Source organism: Folsomia candida, unplaced genomic scaffold (assembly GCF_002217175.1).
Source record: "Folsomia candida strain VU population unplaced genomic scaffold, ASM221717v1 Fcan01_Sc007, whole genome shotgun sequence".
Classification (NCBI taxonomy): domain Eukaryota; kingdom Metazoa; phylum Arthropoda; class Collembola; order Entomobryomorpha; family Isotomidae; genus Folsomia; species Folsomia candida.
The window spans coordinates 2,283,083-2,300,650 of NW_019091199.1; the positions used below are offsets into that span (position 1 = coordinate 2,283,083).

The 17,568-nt window shown below is 40.0% G+C and overlaps 5 protein-coding genes across 6 annotated transcripts; 3 read left to right on the forward strand and 2 right to left on the reverse strand.

The window, feature by feature from the left end:
• Positions 1–243: 243 nt before the first annotated feature.
• Positions 244–7,683, forward strand: LOC118436196 (probable serine/threonine-protein kinase DDB_G0277165). Of its 2 annotated transcripts, none has more exons than XM_035853722.1 (15): positions 244–1,302; positions 1,381–1,651; positions 1,825–2,043; positions 2,499–2,523; positions 2,621–2,734; positions 2,835–2,859; positions 2,943–2,980; positions 3,325–3,342; positions 3,425–3,470; positions 3,732–3,822; positions 3,903–4,040; positions 4,142–4,296; positions 4,375–4,622; positions 4,738–4,802; positions 4,887–7,683. In XM_035853722.1, exons 2-15 carry the CDS (start codon positions 1,476–1,478, stop codon positions 7,210–7,212), a joined length of 3,684 nt encoding a protein of 1,227 aa, XP_035709615.1. In that variant the 5' UTR covers positions 244–1,302; positions 1,381–1,475; the 3' UTR covers positions 7,213–7,683. The 2 variants fall into 2 exon arrangements, with proteins under 2 accessions (XP_035709615.1, XP_035709614.1); XM_035853721.1 differs by having other exon boundaries at positions 244–876; positions 972–1,651.
• A 1,938-nt stretch (positions 7,684–9,621) lies between these two features.
• LOC110852103 (angiotensin-converting enzyme) lies at positions 9,622–12,950 on the reverse strand. Its single transcript, XM_035854166.1, has 10 exons — positions 12,544–12,950; positions 12,327–12,485; positions 12,135–12,231; positions 11,929–12,072; positions 11,635–11,844; positions 11,180–11,453; positions 10,740–10,849; positions 10,237–10,606; positions 10,026–10,148; positions 9,622–9,937 (listed from the first exon to the last, which is right to left on the reverse strand). Exons 1-10 carry the CDS (start codon positions 12,745–12,747, stop codon positions 9,628–9,630), a joined length of 2,001 nt encoding a protein of 666 aa, XP_035710059.1. The 5' UTR covers positions 12,748–12,950; the 3' UTR covers positions 9,622–9,627.
• Positions 12,951–13,887: 937 nt separating this feature from the next.
• On the forward strand, positions 13,888–14,614 carry LOC110852504 (histone H1A, sperm). Its single transcript, XM_022100594.2, has one exon. It carries the CDS (start codon positions 13,954–13,956, stop codon positions 14,542–14,544), a length of 591 nt encoding a protein of 196 aa, XP_021956286.1. The 5' UTR covers positions 13,888–13,953; the 3' UTR covers positions 14,545–14,614.
• A 1,527-nt stretch (positions 14,615–16,141) lies between these two features.
• On the reverse strand, positions 16,142–16,678 carry LOC110851990 (histone H3). Its single transcript, XM_022099942.2, has one exon. The coding sequence runs from the start codon at positions 16,606–16,608 to the stop codon at positions 16,198–16,200; it is 411 nt and encodes a 136-aa protein (XP_021955634.1). The 5' UTR covers positions 16,609–16,678; the 3' UTR covers positions 16,142–16,197.
• A 152-nt stretch (positions 16,679–16,830) lies between these two features.
• Positions 16,831–17,337, forward strand: LOC110851994 (histone H2A). Its single transcript, XM_022099947.2, has one exon. The coding sequence runs from the start codon at positions 16,912–16,914 to the stop codon at positions 17,287–17,289; it is 378 nt and encodes a 125-aa protein (XP_021955639.1). The 5' UTR covers positions 16,831–16,911; the 3' UTR covers positions 17,290–17,337.
• The last annotated feature ends 231 nt before the right edge of the window (positions 17,338–17,568 follow it).

Below are 17,568 nucleotides of genomic sequence, written 5' to 3' on the forward strand. Positions count from 1 at the left end.
ATGAGCATGCACACGATTTTGAGCAGTTGGTAAAATCCCGATTGTCTCAAACCTCTGGTGCACAAATCTACGAAACCTTTGTAAATATAGCACGATCGTTCCCTAATTATGCTTCTTCGCGAGCATAGCAAATCTCTGTGGACTGTCTGAAAGAATAAAAATATTGTAGAGGTACAAACACAAAATTACCCATGCAAACGACCAGTGAGTTGTTACAAACTTGGAATGGTCGGCAGAGTTGGGGTTGGCTCTTTGGCTGCATCATGAGCTTTGGACCTCAGTCAGTTGTGGACTTGTTCTGGTCCTATCGCGCAGTGACCACGCACGACCAAGATCATTTTCTTTAGACTTTAGTGAATTTATTGGTCATACATTACGCAATTTAACATTTCGAGGAAATATTTATTGGATTTTCTGCATCAATTTAAAAAACATCAATGACTAGTAGGAAATACACACTGTGATGAGATGAGACTCATCTCTCGTGTCAGTGAAACTGTGACTAGAATTACTTTTAAAATTGAAAAAGACTCCTCCGATTAAGTTCCGTGGATTTACATATTTATAAAATATACAGACCAGACGCACAAGGCTACGAGCTGGACACAACTTTTACATAAGCCAACCAGTCAAGAAAACCAAACGCCATGTTGGCTTACGCTCATTCTTGCCAAATTAACTGGAGTTAATTATTACGTGACAAAACGACAATAAGCAGTTTTCAAGTTATGTATGTAGTTGTGTCTCTAGTCTAAAAAGTGTCTCCATTTTTGTTGTTCTTAAACACTTGAGCTCAGAAATGACTTGCAATTTTACAGTGAAAATAACAAATGCACGTCTTGAAGTATCTTCATACACATTTGTAGTAGTGCGATTGTGAGTTTAAAAACATAAAAAATACTCATGTCGTATATGTAACAAAGTTGTTCACATAAAAATATTACAAGTTCACACGAGATTTATCACTGCAGATTTTTACCATTTCCAAGAAGGCTTCATGACTATACAAGAAGTGCTGACTGAGGCAAATCACAAGTACATCTGCAAATCATCGCCCACACCTTTTCATTGATCTTTGATTCATTCATTCATTGGAGACATCATTACAAATTCTCAATTGTTCAACTTTTTACCACTCTCATCACACGAGAACTTGGATTGGAACGCAATGGAACACATTTCCAATAGACTACACATCTCAGAGTTCTGCTCGTGCGTTTAAATTCTGAAAATAAATTCCGATATCTACGCAGTAATTACTTCTGTCACATTTGAGGATTGGATTTATGCAATTACTTAATGGTTGGAATCGCTAAACAGTGTTTCCAGTGCTGAAAGACGAGTGGAAATATTATAATGGGTTCACTTTCATACTTTCAGATAATGTTATTGCTCCTATGGATTCACCCCAGTTATTTAAATAAGTGATGCTTTGTGTTGGATGAACCCATCAAAATAACAATTGATAAATAACAATGGTCGTCGTAAATAAGTGTGGTTTTGGTAAGCTGGAATCTCAGGCGGACTCCAGTCCAAAATGTTTTACAAGTTGCGACAGTCGTGGGATGCTGCTCTTGAATCAGGAGGCAGTGATCAACAAGGGCGACATTAACAGTTTGTACAGAATGGACAAAGGTGCTCCGTTCGCCACGTAAGCAGACCCTTTTCATTTTGCATATTTCTTCAATTTCTCTCTTCCCAATTCTTATGCATGTACATAAATCAACTTATTTTAATTTGAATGTGTCCATTGGATCCTCCTATTCACGGTTTTGTTCAAACGGAAAATGGTGAACCACAATTAATTCTCGTCTTTGTTTGTAGAGGATTGTATGCCCAAGTGAAGCGATGCAAAAGTCTGATCACCAGTTCATATTACGCCGCAAAATTCTGTCCCAGAAAACGTCCTGGACAATCCCTCGATGAAGAGTGCATCGAAAATCTTCACGAAATCGCTCTATTAAGTCAATTGAAGCATCCTTACATCATTTCGTTTATTGATGCCTTCATTTTGGAAGACTGTGCCGTCACCATCATGGAACTGTAAGTTCAACACACCCAAATCATCAGCTACCAATTATTTATTTATCGTTCCCTGATTGTTGTTTACGGATTTCTTCATCTCCTTGAACAGTCAATAGTCTAGTTACATAAACCCTAACTAATATCAACTCAGTTTTTCTTTTCCATCCCGCGCTGGTATCCTTCCCATGCTATTAGTATGGTAGGGGTACGAAGCGGGAATCAAATTTTTGGTGAAGTAATTCTGAGTCAGTAGTACATACATGTATGTACAATACAATTCCAGTAGATTATTCTCATCCTTCTGAATTTTGTGATGCTTGACTAGTGCACGCTACATACGTATTAAGATCACATTCAGAAGAGCCTTGTTTTTATTGGATATTAATGTAGTTGATACAAATATTATGGCGACGAATATATATGTTGACCAGTCTGCCTGCCGACTTATAATTTATGATAATTTTTTCCCGCAGTGCCCCCGGTGGTGATCTCCAAACGGTAAGTAAAATAGGGTATTAGGCTATGAATGTTGAACTGGAAGGCCAATGAGGTCATACATGAATACATACAATTTCTGTTATTATTTGCGAATTAGGTAATTGATGCAGATTTGGTGCTTTTGGAGAAGGATGCTTCGCGATATATTTTTCAACTTTTGGAGGCTCTAAAATACCTCCATGAAAGGAACATTGCTCATTTGGATATTAAGGTAGCATAAGCATATTTAAGTCATAGTCATTGACATAATCATGGGTTTCAAATTGTTATGAGATGACCGCGTGGATATTAAAATGAATTTTTGATTACAGCCGCAAAATCTTTTACTCATGGGAGGTAAGTGTGATTCTAGAAATGGAATTGATTTTTTCTTAGAAAAACATGACTATGCTAACTAATGTGTAATAATTTACTCACAGAATTTCCCACTTGTGAAATAAAACTCTGTGATTTCGAGGTACGTCTTTAATTCATTAAAAATTAAGGAATATGTGAACAAACAAGTGTCGTTTTTTAAATGTATCGTCTCTGTCAATTGAACATGCGGAGATCAAACGTCAGTATTGATATATAGGTCATCAGAATTAAAATTAAGTACTTGTGCATACCTCCAGCGTGTATGTATTCATAGTTTCACTTTGCATGCAATTTATTGAGATTCGTTAACCCATGGGTCTGCTTATCACGGTTGAAATGATAGCAACAAAAACTAGCAAAGTGTGACAATTTATGATGTGATCTTTACATTATCATTAACGTTGTATTTCTTTTCATTTCATGTGTCGTGATTAATCACCAAAGATTTCTCGAGTAATTAAGGTAAGCTAACACAACGGAAGGCTAAAAACCAGGAACAAGCCACGAATAGACTTTATTTTATTTTTCTCTTTTTGCAATTAAGCCCGGAAAGGAAGTCAAAGAGATTATTGGGACGCCAGAATACGTGGGTCAGTAAACGGATTATCTTAAGTATTACATTTTTACGTGTGTCTCACCAAATTGAGGAACTAATTGGAATCAGAACGTACCTTAAATGCCTAATGTGCTTAAAATATTGTTATAACATAAATCGTGCTTAACATGAATATGCATTTCGAATGATGTCCAATGATGAAAAGTAGAATTACGAATAACTAACAATAAGTGACCATTGCCTATTTTCCTAACTGTAATATGCACAAAGTTTTTGATAAAGACTTTTGTTTTAGCCCCTGAAATCCTGCTGTATGAACCATTATCCACATCGGCTGACATGTGGAGCGTCGGGATACTTTGTTACGTCCTTCTCACAGGATTTAGGTATGCATAAATACAGTATAAATAAATACATCTCATCTCGTCTCCCCTTTGGCATCTATCTGATCTTGCATTTATAAAAGCCCATTTGGAGGTGACACGGATCAAGAAACATTCAGAAACATCGTACACGAACCAATTGACTTTCCTGAAGAGCTCTTTGAAGACATCAGTCCCTCCGCCATTGACTTCATTCTTAAATTGGCCGTAAAAAATGCAAAGTGAGTTCACATATTGGACACTATTCTTACCTCTATCTTCTGTCTCCTCAATTTGCATGTGAACTGTGCTGCATCAATAATCAATATATGTAAATGTGCAGGTTGCGGCCTACCCCTGTCGAAATGGAGGAACATGACTGGTTGACGTCCTTTATTCCCGAAGTCCTCCCACCAACTCCGCCCTGTGAACCTGAACTGGAGCCGGAAGTGGCGCAACACTTCAGTTCAATCAACCACAGTGGTCCAAAGAAACGATGTAAATAGGACACGACTAAATTTTTATGATAATACTTGTGCTGAGAATGAATATTACGTAACAATTAATCGATTTCAGCTCCAAGGAAGACGATGGCGTTAGCAGGGATGAGCACGGCTTCGGCGGCCGGGCGACGCCCATCCGCACGATCCATCCTCAGAGCGTGCAAATCTGCGTATGATTTGAACAAAATGGGAGGAAAGACCAAGTCCAGGGAGGCTCTCATTGAGAAAATGAAAATGGCTTCGGGTGACAACAGTGTCGGAGGCAACTGGAAGCTGAGGAAAAATTTAAGCAAAAGCAGAGAACAACTTTGGGAGAGTAAAGTGCGTACAGACGGCTTGAATATACATAGATTACTTTTTATTGCTTCGATTATTTATGTACAAGAAAATTGACTGAAGGCTGACGAAATATTTTTTTTATGATCACTTCATACAGATTCAACTTTCCAAGAGTTGTGAAAAAATCAACAATAACTTGCCAGGGTCGGCTCGTTGGGCCAGGTAAGCAACTTGCAATAGTTTATGATATGTAAAAACTATAGACTTACCCAGAAACTTTATAAATGAAACGATATCAACATGCAGTGTCGCCAACTTTCCCAGTCTGGACCTGGGCATGAAATCAGCCACCAGCCAAGAATCCGTAATAAGTGTGGTGTCCACTTGCACTTCTGCTGCCGCTACGACGACCCAGTATGAACTTGACTGGAACCAACAATGCATGATGGATGACTTTGTCGTTCCAAACAACCCCCTGGCGCCATCAATCTCAGTGCCAAACACTCCTCCCATCCCTAATTTCGACTTGTCCGCACCTGTAAACCATATGAACATGGCTGGAAGTCTTGACTCTGCAGGATCTACCCTGCTTCCTGCTTCAGGCTATCCATCACTGGTCACAAATAGCGAGGATGTTGATGATGATGTACAAAATGGCTCATCGTCAGGACTCACCGCCGTGGAGCTAGAATCTCAAAAATCTGTGGCAGAACTCATCATGACCTTTGGTGGCCGAGTTCCAAATGTAAATAGTGCAAATGGGAAAAAGCTGGACTTAAAGAACCAGTTTGAACCCATTCTGGAAGTTGATGGGAGTGAGGAGACGACAATTTCACTCGGCGACTGTTCTGATAACAACAGCACGAGTGGTGTGAGCAGTATCATCCCCACCACCAAGGAACCAAAGTCTGCAGAATCTGGCCACTTTTCAATGAACTCTTCATCATCCAATGAGCAAGAGTCATCCTCGTCCGTCAGGTCAAAGTCCGACTGTGACGTGGTCAACAAGCGAGTTTCACGGTCTTCACAGCAAATCAGGGATGAAATGAGGGCAGCGAGAGTGAGTGCAAGACATGGAGCAACTAGCGATACTCAAGGGCCCACTCCTCAAAGTGGTCGAAGGGACAGTGGTTCTCCTCCCAAATTGCGTGGGGTTGAAAATGGAAGCGGTCCTCGATTAAAAGGCATTCTCAAAAAGTCTGCAACTCCAACAACTCATCACATCAATAATAATACGAGCAATAGCAATATGGATTATTCGTCACTACCCAATTTTAGTAGCCAACATCACAATCTTAATTACCAACTAAATACAAATCTCATTCTGCCTGCTCCTCCTTCCGCTCCGTCATCGCGACGAGGAAGCATTCCCGGAAATTGCACAAGACACACAATCTCTTCTTTGGCGAAAGTACCCAAAAAGTCGATATTGAAAAATTCTCAGAACAACGAAATGAAATTAAATGCTAAAAGTCCCACAATTGACACAACAAATCCTTCAGCTTTTCACAGAAAATCGAGTGGAGAACGTTCCAACTCGAAATCACCGGAGAATATTATTGTGGGCGCCACTAAAGTAACTTGCTCGTCTTCTCCTGTTGCTTCCACCGATTTAGATCGCACTACAAAATCTGACCCCGCCAATAATGGAGGATCGACAGCAACGCCAGACTCCAACGGAGGAGGGGGCAGTACAAACACTTCAGCGCGAGCGGCGGCGGTGGGGAATAAGGGAAAGGTGATTCCCAAAGGACTTTCTCCACGAGAACGCCCATCCTTTATTCTCCTTCACGATGTGAACCCAAAAGTCCGAAAGCCAAGCCAACCTTCTCCGGTACGAAAAATAACCCCACAACAACCCATTCAGCAGAGGAACAATACCACCGCCACCAACAATAGAACGACTGCAGCATCAACGAGGGCCAAGATCGCCAACAATCCGCCAACTCCAAGAGCTCCCCCAAAACCTAGAACATCGATCAGAGAACAAATTTTGCAGAAACGAATTCCCAATAAATCTGGCGTGACAGTGGACCGAGTTCCCAGCGTGACGCTGCACATCGCCCCAAATAAAATTCTTCATATGCCTTCTGAAGTGACGTCGACAAAAAGTTCCACAAACACTCTCTCATCATCGTTATTATCATCATCTGATGAAATAAATTGCAACAAAATGCCAACAAAATCCTCAAAGGTCAAGTCGGAACCAATAAGTTTTGAGCCGGCTGCTGTTGCCATTAAGATATTTCCTCCTGATCCAGCCATTGTTCCCAAATCAGTCCTCGCAAAGGGCAGCCTCTCTCAGTCACAAAGTCTGGAAGAGAATAGTGATAGCAACAACAACAACGGTGGGAATAGGTCTCCCAGTTGCAATAAGAATAATAACAACCCTCTGAATTTCTTGACGATCAATAACAACAGTGTCAATTTAGAAAGCAAGTCCCCAGAGGCAAGAAGAAAGGGCAAATCTGAGTCTTCCACGGTTAGCAGTCCGGATAAGACGGCAGATAAGTTTGATAAGTTCACGTGGGGAGGAGTTTGCACTGGATCGATCGGCAGAGCCATGGAACGATTCGAAACTGGGGCGATTAAGGGAAAAAAGTTGAGACGTGGCAGTGTCCCTGATTTCTGACTAGCAAAGTATGTCCACAGGGATACCAAATACTCGAGTTAAATAGATATATACGTATGAATTACACGATTCGTCCCTTTTGTGTAATGTATTAAGTTCTGTCGCATAAGTGCTAAATGTACCTGACAAAATTGCAGATAGTTTCAATATTATTACGTAATTGTGCTACATAATATGCTAAGAAGTATGGTGCATAATTCTAATGAGTAATTTTTCTTTGTTACTTTCACAGTTTGTATAAATTTCTCTCGTTATTATGAGGCATAATTAAGATCAAATTATTATTATTATCATTTTACAAACTGCATGTAATTATTATTAAAGCACTTTAGATTTAAAGATGGTATTACACATATGTAAGTATTTACTACTGAAGGACTCAAATTAATCTAAATGTAATACTTATTATTAAAAGCCCAACGATAGGAGATTGTGATCAAACTGGAAAATAAACAAATTATTGATGTCATCCGCCCATGCAGTAGACTCGTCTACGCAAGCTACGAAAAATCTTTTACTTATCTGGCTCATTACTCTTTGAAAACTAATTTTGCTATTACATTCATATGCATGATTCAATGCTGTAAGTCTGCGCTGTAGGTTTTTTAAACTAATATCTCTAAAAGATGCATTCTTATAATTGTTTCCTACATAATTCTGAATCAAATTTTGTCGATTAACAAGCTTTCACCTTTAATACACAAGGCACAAAAACACAAGCACGCAAAATGAAATCTCCTAAAAAACACTTGCTATTTTGCATACCTTTCATCTCGCACATATCTCTCCTAATCCTGAGCTCTTGTATTTCTAATCATATCCATTTCATTCGTCGTCTCATTTCGTCAAAACATAAAAACTCGAATCCATTCCTAGAAATGTCATCGTCGCTTCCTGATCTCTGCCAGTACCCAGTCTCTGTTTGTCAGTACTCTACTACAATTTGCAGTATACAATTCGACATATATTTCAGACGAATTTTCGGCTTCTCGAACTTCTTTCAGCTTGTAGTCAAATTACTCCCCTCGTTTCAAACACTCTTCAGTGATAAGCTTGTTCTGCACAGACAATAATTTGTGAACAAGTCGTAAGGAGTTTCCTTCCCTCTTTTGCAGATATTTCACTAAAAATTACAAAATAAAAGTATCGTGCAGATGCTTTCACACTTTGGATTTAGTTCTTTAAGAGTTTGGCAAATACTTTTAGAGTGCGACAATTCTTCTCGCCTATATCCACCTCCATCCATTAAAATGGGTTACGAATAACCTTCTATACATAGAACCACAAAAACAGCACGATTCGATTTCAATCCCATCCCAAACTCAGCCGTACGCATGAAACAAGCAGATTATGAAATGAGATCGAATGGATCGAAATCGAACGACAATGAGCAAGCAGACGCATCTTTTCCGCGGAGACGGGGGACAAGGGGACAGCATTCTTTTAGTGGGCATCATCATCTTAGCGTCTCTCATCCTCTCACCACTCGTCCTCGCGTCATACGATATTTTGAAAAAAATTTTCTGCCCAGGAAGCTATTCAGAAAGTGACGTTACTTTATCATCATCGGAGGTACTCATCCTCTTCCTCCCTCCCAATTATAATATATTTCAGTTAAGAATTTAATATCAAACATATTGCAGCCAAGCGATAGCGGTGATGTTGAGAAACAAATGGTCGGACTAGACGGTCGTGTAAAAAGATACGTTGAGCGAATCATTCCAAAGACCAACCTTGAAATACCGACCAACCAAGACACTACCACTACCTTATCTGCGATGAATCAACCTTGTTTGTTAGAGGAATTCAAACACTCAGCACGTGAAATTTTGATGCCAGGACATTTACATTTTGGAGGAAGACGTACGTTAGTCGATCAACTCCAACAGCAACAAGCACGACATGTAATGACCTCTACTTCCACCACCACTCTGACCCAGTGTCATAGGCCTTGTTGCTCCTTTGTCCCATAAAGTGCATAGGATAATCCAACTTCTCAACATCCTTCCTTGACAAACGTCGATGGCAGAGCTTCTATTGGGCAGTAAGGAATAACTGATCGCAGGTTTAAATTGAATTTCACCCCGCTCCCAATGTAATCAAGTGGGCACGTGATTTTTGCGCGAAAATATCCTACGATCATTTATTCCATAATGACCTATACTACAAGTGAATGGGTCCCAAAGCATGGAATCTTCATGCTTTATTGTCACAAATAGTGTGCCAATGTCACCCAGCAAAACCCAGGACAGCAGATTTAGCGAGGAGGAGACCTCGCACTCGTGTAACAATATTAGTTTCAGTACGATAGTCCATATTGCAAAATGTGTTAATTCGTGAAACTTTGCATAGATAATCATCCATACAAAGTATTTAAATAAGTTTAATGAAGTTATACTTAATTAAAAATTGCTATTATAGTTTCAAGTATATTTGCCACAAAGGATATGTTACTACAAAAATAGTTAAAAGGCAATAGTTTAAGGCATTACAACATCTAGTTAAATAACCTTTGGACGACTTGATTTTTGTAAGTGGGCGATCATTGCATGTTGTGGTAGTTCTCCATCCTGGAGTTTGGTTATTTCTCACGTTCTCCTCTTTCAACCATTTGTACAGAGGTTCGAAATATTTGAGGATTGATTTCGAAGATAACTTTTGAGTATCGGTAACCGTCGCCAGCACGACAGGCCATGGCTTAGAGGCTCCGAGAGATAGTAGTTTCCTGAATGTAAAATAGCCATGAGTAACTAATTCGTAATTTGCGAATCATAAACACGATATTTGTGGTGATGTAAATGAACCCTGCATACTTCAACTTTAATCCAGCTCGTTTACTGTTGTAAATGTCACATAAATGGAGAGGCTTCGTGTTCTTCGCTTCTTTGCATAAAGATTCGTGGAGTTGGAATTGAAGGATCATTGATATAAAGTACCTGAAAAAATAAAGTTTAATGTATTTCGTCACTCACTCCTTACTTCATATTCCTGTAACAATGGTGTAATAGGCTAATAGGTTATTACCTCACGTACGGCACATTTGATATGACATGATATTTCGAGGCTGGATCTAGAAATTCTTCTCCATAATTTATATTGTGCGGTTTGCCAACGCCCTGAAACTCCTCCCTCAACTCCCACCACTTGCAATTTAAGGATTTCTTCATATCCGGACTCTTGGCGTAGGCTACTTCCCATTTCCATTTATCCAAAATGTAGCCATACGGGAGAAATGCTATTTTTGTAAGTGCAATCCGCAATAGGTAATTTATTTCTGTCTCTTTATCGTACTCGAAATGCTGAATTAAACCAATCGATTCCATGTGTGTCATGGTTTGGACAGACAACGCAATTAGGTCTCCAATCGCTTCATGGAATCCAGGATTTGCACCATCTTTACCAAACACAAATGATCTATTAAGATTGTAATTTTCGTCCAAGCATGAATCTCTTTTTGAAATATTTTAATGTTTAATTTAATTGATATAAATAGAAATAAAATAATAAATCCTCTCTTCAAATTATACCCCTGTAAATTTTCGGTAACTGATTGTAACTCATTTGGTAATATATGTGGCCCAGTTCATGATGCAAAGTAAGTAAATCCGTCTCGCTAATCGTTGTGCATTGTTTGATTCTGAAACAATAAGTAAATCAGAAAAATGATTATAATAGAAGGTTTTATGAGGAAGGAAAAATTTTGCATCTCTTAAATCCTAAAGGAGCATATTCATAATAATTCGGGGATCATGAGGAGTTCCAGGTAAAAAATAACATTGTTATATGTGCTTTTATGAACATATCGAATTTAAATTCTGACCTGACTCAACTCTTGAGTTCGAGATCACAAACAAAAAAATGTTCAGCAATATGCACTGGGTTTTGTTAGTCACGATGCGTTCCCATACTGCTTACGATTCTCACGTGCGAAGTGAAGATTTACACATACATATTGTAGAATGCATACCTGAAATCTTGTTGATCGCAGAGGTCCCACGCAGACGGATGACAAATCATTTTTAAGTCACTATCCGGGGGTTTTTCAAATATTGAGTTTTTCCAAAATAGTTCGTTTAGCTTTGGAAGGCCCAACGACACAAAAAAAGTTTCTCCTAATTTGGCCATATCGATCGGGGTCATTTTCAATTCCTGCATCCTTTGGGTGATGTTAAAACTCTGCTTATTGGTAAATGGCAAAACAATGTCTTCAATACTTTCCCACGTTTCCGCCCACATATTTCCTATGGAATATGGCAAACAATTTCTAAGAAATCCTCGTGTATAATTAGCCGTTATTATTTACCTACATAATACTTTGTAGGTAAATAATATGTATGTACATATTATGTACATTTTACATACATGCACATGGTTGTTTGTAATTTACATAAGTCTGTAATATATAGTTTACCATTTCCTTACCCAGTAGATGAGAAGGAATTCGCCCTTCACTTTCTTGGAAAACTTCATCCCCATAAAAGTTCCGGAGTTTAAAGCGGACGTACGCGTGCAATTCTTTGTAGAATGGGCTCAACGTACTCCATAAAGAGTCAATTTGCTCACGAAAATCGCGAATCGTCAACTCCTCTGTTTCGTATGACCTTAACTCGTACTCTGTCGGGGATGAAAAGTCTACGCAAAATTATAAATGATTGCATGTAAGAGGACTAAAATTAGTTTCTTGAACCAAACTACCAAACTTCGCAATTTCCTTACTATTCATCTGAGCCACTGTCTGCATTAGAGATATAAAGTCAGTATAATTTTGTTTGAAAGCTGCCCCAGTCACATTCCTCCATTGAAGCCAAATAAACTTCAATTCCGCTGGGTTTCGAGAGGTAAGAAAGATTTCGGTAATATCTGAAACATTACGTCATTTGGTGGTGAACATCCCAGATAGAGTCTTAACAAATTTAGAGTACCAGGTTCTAAGGCCAAGTCACATTTTGACTGATTATAGAAATCACAAACAGTTGCCTTTCCATACTCGCTCTCCATATTCTGTTTTAGCATATTGTACTAAATGCAACAAACAACAAAGTTTCGCAATTATAACAGTTGAACCGCATCATATTTCTGCATATGTATATTCAGTTAACGTGATCAGCACCCACTCGTTTGAGGAGATCGTCCGGAAGAATGGCAACCCCCAAAGTTGTCATCATGCTAAATTGCCTCCGTGTATCTGGATCTTTAAAAGATCTCCAATCAAAATGAGACGCCTCCTCCCACATTCTCCTCCAAAACTTGGAATACTCAATGGATGACTCCAGCTATTTTTTGTGTAAATTAGTTATTTATACAATTGTCTTATAAACATGAACCTTTTACGGATTTCTTGCGGTTGGAGTCAGTGAGATTGGTGTGAAAGTTCCATTCGCTGAGAGCTCGTTGATGGCACACTGGGCGCACTTCGGTCTCCAATTTGAGGAGGAAGTTTTTTGCCAACGCTTCCTCCAAACAGGCTATTTTTGTACACAAAGGAATTGCAACAAGTGCAAACAACAATAAATTCATTACTGTCCAATTGGCCATTCTCACTTTCGGGAGAACTGTTGAGAGAAAGAGCTGATTATTCTACAATGCGAATATGTACGGATTTATTAGCACAGTGCAAGTAGTGTGTGTATCCGTGTGTGTGTGGCTATGCTATATTTCATGTAAATTCGATTGAGCCACTTATTTCAAGTTGTGGTTGTTTTAATTGGCACTTATTGGCGTTAATCTTGGTGGAGATGCTTTTTGAGCGAAGCATTGCATGAAACAGCGAAACATTGTGAATCTCGAAGTGTGAGTCTGCATTAATATCAGGCTTAATATTTTCCAGATTTGAGTGAAGTATCTCGCACGCATAATAGCACAAGAAACTCTATTCGTAAACAGATGCAAGAACGTAGCGACACCAAGTTGTACCATTCGAAATAGAGTTTTCCTTCTTACAAAGACGTCCATCTGAGAAATTGTGATTGTGTGTGATACTCAAAATTTGACGACCTCTCTACTGATGTTGGAGGTCATGATTTACAGGGTGAAATTTTGTCACACTATAGCTTTTGATATCTATTCTGTAATATCTATATCTAGAAACCGAAGTTCATATCAATAAGAAGGAGTAGTACACAAAACAGAGACAGACAAACAGTTCAGAAAGTTTCATCAGTCATGAATTAATGTGGCATTTAATTTTTTAAGCAACCTTCACCTTTACACTTTGTACATAGGTGTGGAAGTAAACCAGGTTTCATGTTTAGACAGATACAGTTCATCAATGCATAACTTTATCACTAGCCAATACGAATAGAATGCTAATTCTGTTTCCCTTGTTTGTTAGACATTATTTTGTCTAATTTCCTTTGTTAGACAAAATAATGTATAACACATTGCAAATATAAATTAACGTAGAAAGCAGGGAAATCAAATCATTTGAGGAGGGAAGTGATACGATTGGAGGAAAGTATGAGCTTTTCCCACGTCTTTCCCAGATATGAAGGAATGAAACAGGAAATGAATAACGACAACTTTAGGAGGGGAAACAGAATAAAATGCACCAACGGACCATGATGGAGCGAACCAGCGTAATTGCCTGCAGCTGCCTTTAACCCTGCCCCATAACGTCCGACCCTTCTCCACCTTCCCCAGTAAAAACCTCGCTCATTACATAACTGTTTCTAACGTCATCCAAGTTGTCTCAACTTTCCCAAGCTAAAATCATCAAAGTAAATTCACACTCGAATTGCAACGATGTCTGCTGCCGCTGCTCCAGTTGCTGCAACTCCGGTTGTAAAGAAGGTCAAGAAGGTCAAACTGGCTTCTCATCCCCCAGCGAATGTCATGGTAGTGGAAGCCGTGAGCAAGCTGAACGAGAAGAAAGGGTCTTCCCTCGCCGCCATAAAAAAATTCATTGGTGGATTTTACACCGTGGACGTCGAAAAATTGGCTCCCTTCATCCGAAAGGCTCTGAAGAAGCAGGTGGAGGCTGGTAAATTAACCCAGACCAAGGGGTCCGGTGCGAGTGGGTCCTTCAAGTTGGCTGTTAAGAAGACTGCTGCAGCCGGAGAGAAGAAGGCCAAGTCACCGAAAAAAAACACCAAAAACCCCAAGAAAACTGCCTCCCCCAAAAAGAAGAAAGTAGCGGGGTCTCCAAAAACAAAGGCACCTAAGAAACCAGCAGCACCGAAGAAGGTGAAAGTTGCCAAAACTCCAAAGTCTCCCAAGAAGACTAAGCCAGCGGCGAAAAAGGCAGCCACCCCCAAGAAGCCGAAGACCATGAAGGTCAAGGCTCAAGCAAAACCAAAGGTTGCTTCCAAGAAAGCAGCGCCCAAAAAGAAGTAAATACGTCCATTGTATTTCTTCTTCGTCAACTTTTCTATACTTTCTTTCATAACCCAACGGCCCTTTTAAGGGCCACCAAATTATCCTGAGAGCAGTCGTAGCACATATTCGGAATAAATTTGTTAAATGAAACCAGATCATGAAGTCACTTCAAACACCGTTGACTTGTGGATGTGAAACTATTGAATGAGTAGTGCATAGCGTAGAGGGTGTTCCGGAAGTAATGCAACTTTGGTCAAATGCACATATAAACTGAAGCAATGCATTAGTTTAGGCGAAATTTTGGTCAGAAATATACAAAGGTTAAAGCTAATTACTTTTTGTTTCGAATGGTCCATACATCTCCTCCCGCCCAATTTGGGGAAGCTTTTGTCGGGTGCTTCCCATTCGTGCTTCGCCACTGTTTCTGGTTACCTTTTTTGGGATTTTTGACAACATGTGGTGAAATAAGTTCAAATTTTTGACTGAAGTTTTTCGATTACAATATTCTTTCTTGGATAAAAACTAAAATTGTTCAATAGGTCTTGTATTTGACAAATTTGGGAACGTTGTTCACCTCTCCCATGTTAATTGCATTTGATCCGTTTTAAGGCGGAACGGGATACTTTGGCTTAGATTTATTTCCCAGTTTTGCATAAATGGTTTTCTTGAAGGTGGGAGAGTTGTACTATGTGCAAATAAAAGCATTCTGATAATCTGAGCAGTAAATCGTCTTGTACAGGACGATCAATTTTGATTAATTTTGATTACTTCAGGTCAAGGATTTTTTCTGGCCTCCTGCTTGCTACTTTTATTTTACTCTTCACTATATTTATAAGCTTATATAACCTTCTAGGATTTGATGTCCAACTTCTAAGCTTTAAAATAATGTATGGTGTTAGGTGACAACTTCAAGTACTTCAGCGAATTTCGCTCCGACATTGCAAATTTCTGTTTTCACGAAGTTTATTACTTTCGGGGCTGCCACACGAATGGGCCGACCAGATATTTTTTTGCGATTAGTAGTTTTTTGCAGCTCATACCTTAGTAGTACACAGCAAATTGTCACTTTTGAAATTTGTTCTTTTTTATAGTGAACACAGCTCAATTTCTTGGAGCGCGTAACCACTTTTTCGTTATAGTGGCAGACGATGGTTGCGAGTTGCTCGGTGGTATTTGACCTTATTTTGGAACGGATAGAGATATCACTTCTGGTTTTCGGATTCTACTAGATAAACGTATGGACTACAATATTCACCCTATTTCGAATTTGGGGCAAATTGATACCCTTGGATATATGCATTTTACCAAAGTTGCATTACTTTCGGAACACCCTCTATATCACCTGCAGTACTATGCACTATGCAGTTCGTTAATACATACTAGTTTCGCATACTTTAAGCAGCTGCAATGCATATTCATTGAAATTCATCCGCCGTCGCATAATTTCACATAACATTCATGATGTTTGCATGTTTTCTTCAACGCATATCATGCATGACATTAGTTACCCTTCGTTCAGTAACTGAAATTTTCATGAAGAAAAAATTCATTAATAATTTTGGCTGTTCTGAATAATTGAATATCATCATGTCTACACCAACGCTCTTTGGAGAAATTGGTGGCCCTTAAAAGGGCCGTTGGGTTGTGGTGTTTATTTTGTGTGACGACTGTTTAGGCACGTTCTCCACGGATTCGGCGAGCAAGTTGGATGTCCTTGGGCATGATGGTGACTCGCTTGGCGTGGATGGCGCACAAGTTGGTGTCCTCAAAGAGACCAACCAAGTAGGCCTCGGACGCCTCCTGCAAAGCCATGACAGCAGAGGATTGGAATCGGAGATCCGTCTTGAAATCCTGGGCGATTTCTCTCACGAGTCGTTGGAAGGGGAGCTTGCGGATGAGAAGTTCCGTGCTCTTCTGGTAACGACGGATTTCTCGGAGGGCGACGGTTCCGGGCCTGTAACGATGGGGTTTCTTGACACCTCCGGTCGCAGGGGCGCTCTTCCTGGCAGCCTTGGTGGCGAGCTGCTTGCGGGGGGCTTTCCCTCCAGTAGATTTACGAGCCGTTTGCTTCGTACGAGCCATTGTTATTCTTGGTTTGTAGATTGAGTTGTTCTCAAGAGAAAGGTGAGACAGCGAGTGATGACTGTTTCATTACGTGTTGCAGGTTTTATAGAGAAGGGCTGAGTTCTGAGCGAGAAAGAGGATTGACTGTTAGTAAGCAGTGAAAGCCCGCTCGCTCCTCAGAACTCAAGAGGTCTGCTCCGCAACTCAGCCAGATGGTATAAATTCAAGCTCGATTCCAACAAAGTCCATCACAAGCTGCTGATATCTCACTCCGAGAACATCTCTCTCTCTCCAAGTTTCAACAACAACCAACTCATCATCATGTCTGGCCGTGGCAAGGGAGGAAAGGTGAAGGGAAAGGCAAAGTCTCGATCCAGCCGTGCAGGGCTCCAGTTCCCAGTGGGTCGTATCCATCGTCTTTTGAGGAAGGGGAACTACGCCGAGCGAGTGGGTGCGGGTGCCCCCGTCTACTTGGCTGCCGTTATGGAGTACTTGGCCGCTGAAGTCCTCGAGTTGGCTGGAAACGCTGCCCGAGACAACAAAAAGACCAGGATCATCCCCCGTCACCTCCAACTCGCCATCCGAAATGACGAAGAGTTGAACAAGCTGCTCTCCGGGGTCACCATCGCTCAAGGAGGTGTCCTTCCCAACATCCAAGCCGTCCTTCTCCCCAAGAAGACGGAAAAGAAGTCCGCCTAATCACAAATCTACACGCTCAAAACCCAACGGCCCTTTTAAGGGCCACCACATTATCCAAAGAGCTCAAAAAATGCATAATTATGACCATGCGCTTTATTCGTTCATCATGCTCAACTTGGCATCATCAAAGTCAAGTTTCATTTTTTAGAAATTATTGGCAACAAAATAACGCAATTAGTACTAATGATGCACAAAAAGATGAAACGGTCATTATTTTTCCTTGTTCATTTCCAGAGCATTTACTGTTACAAATGAAATCAGTAATTTCATCCTCCTCCT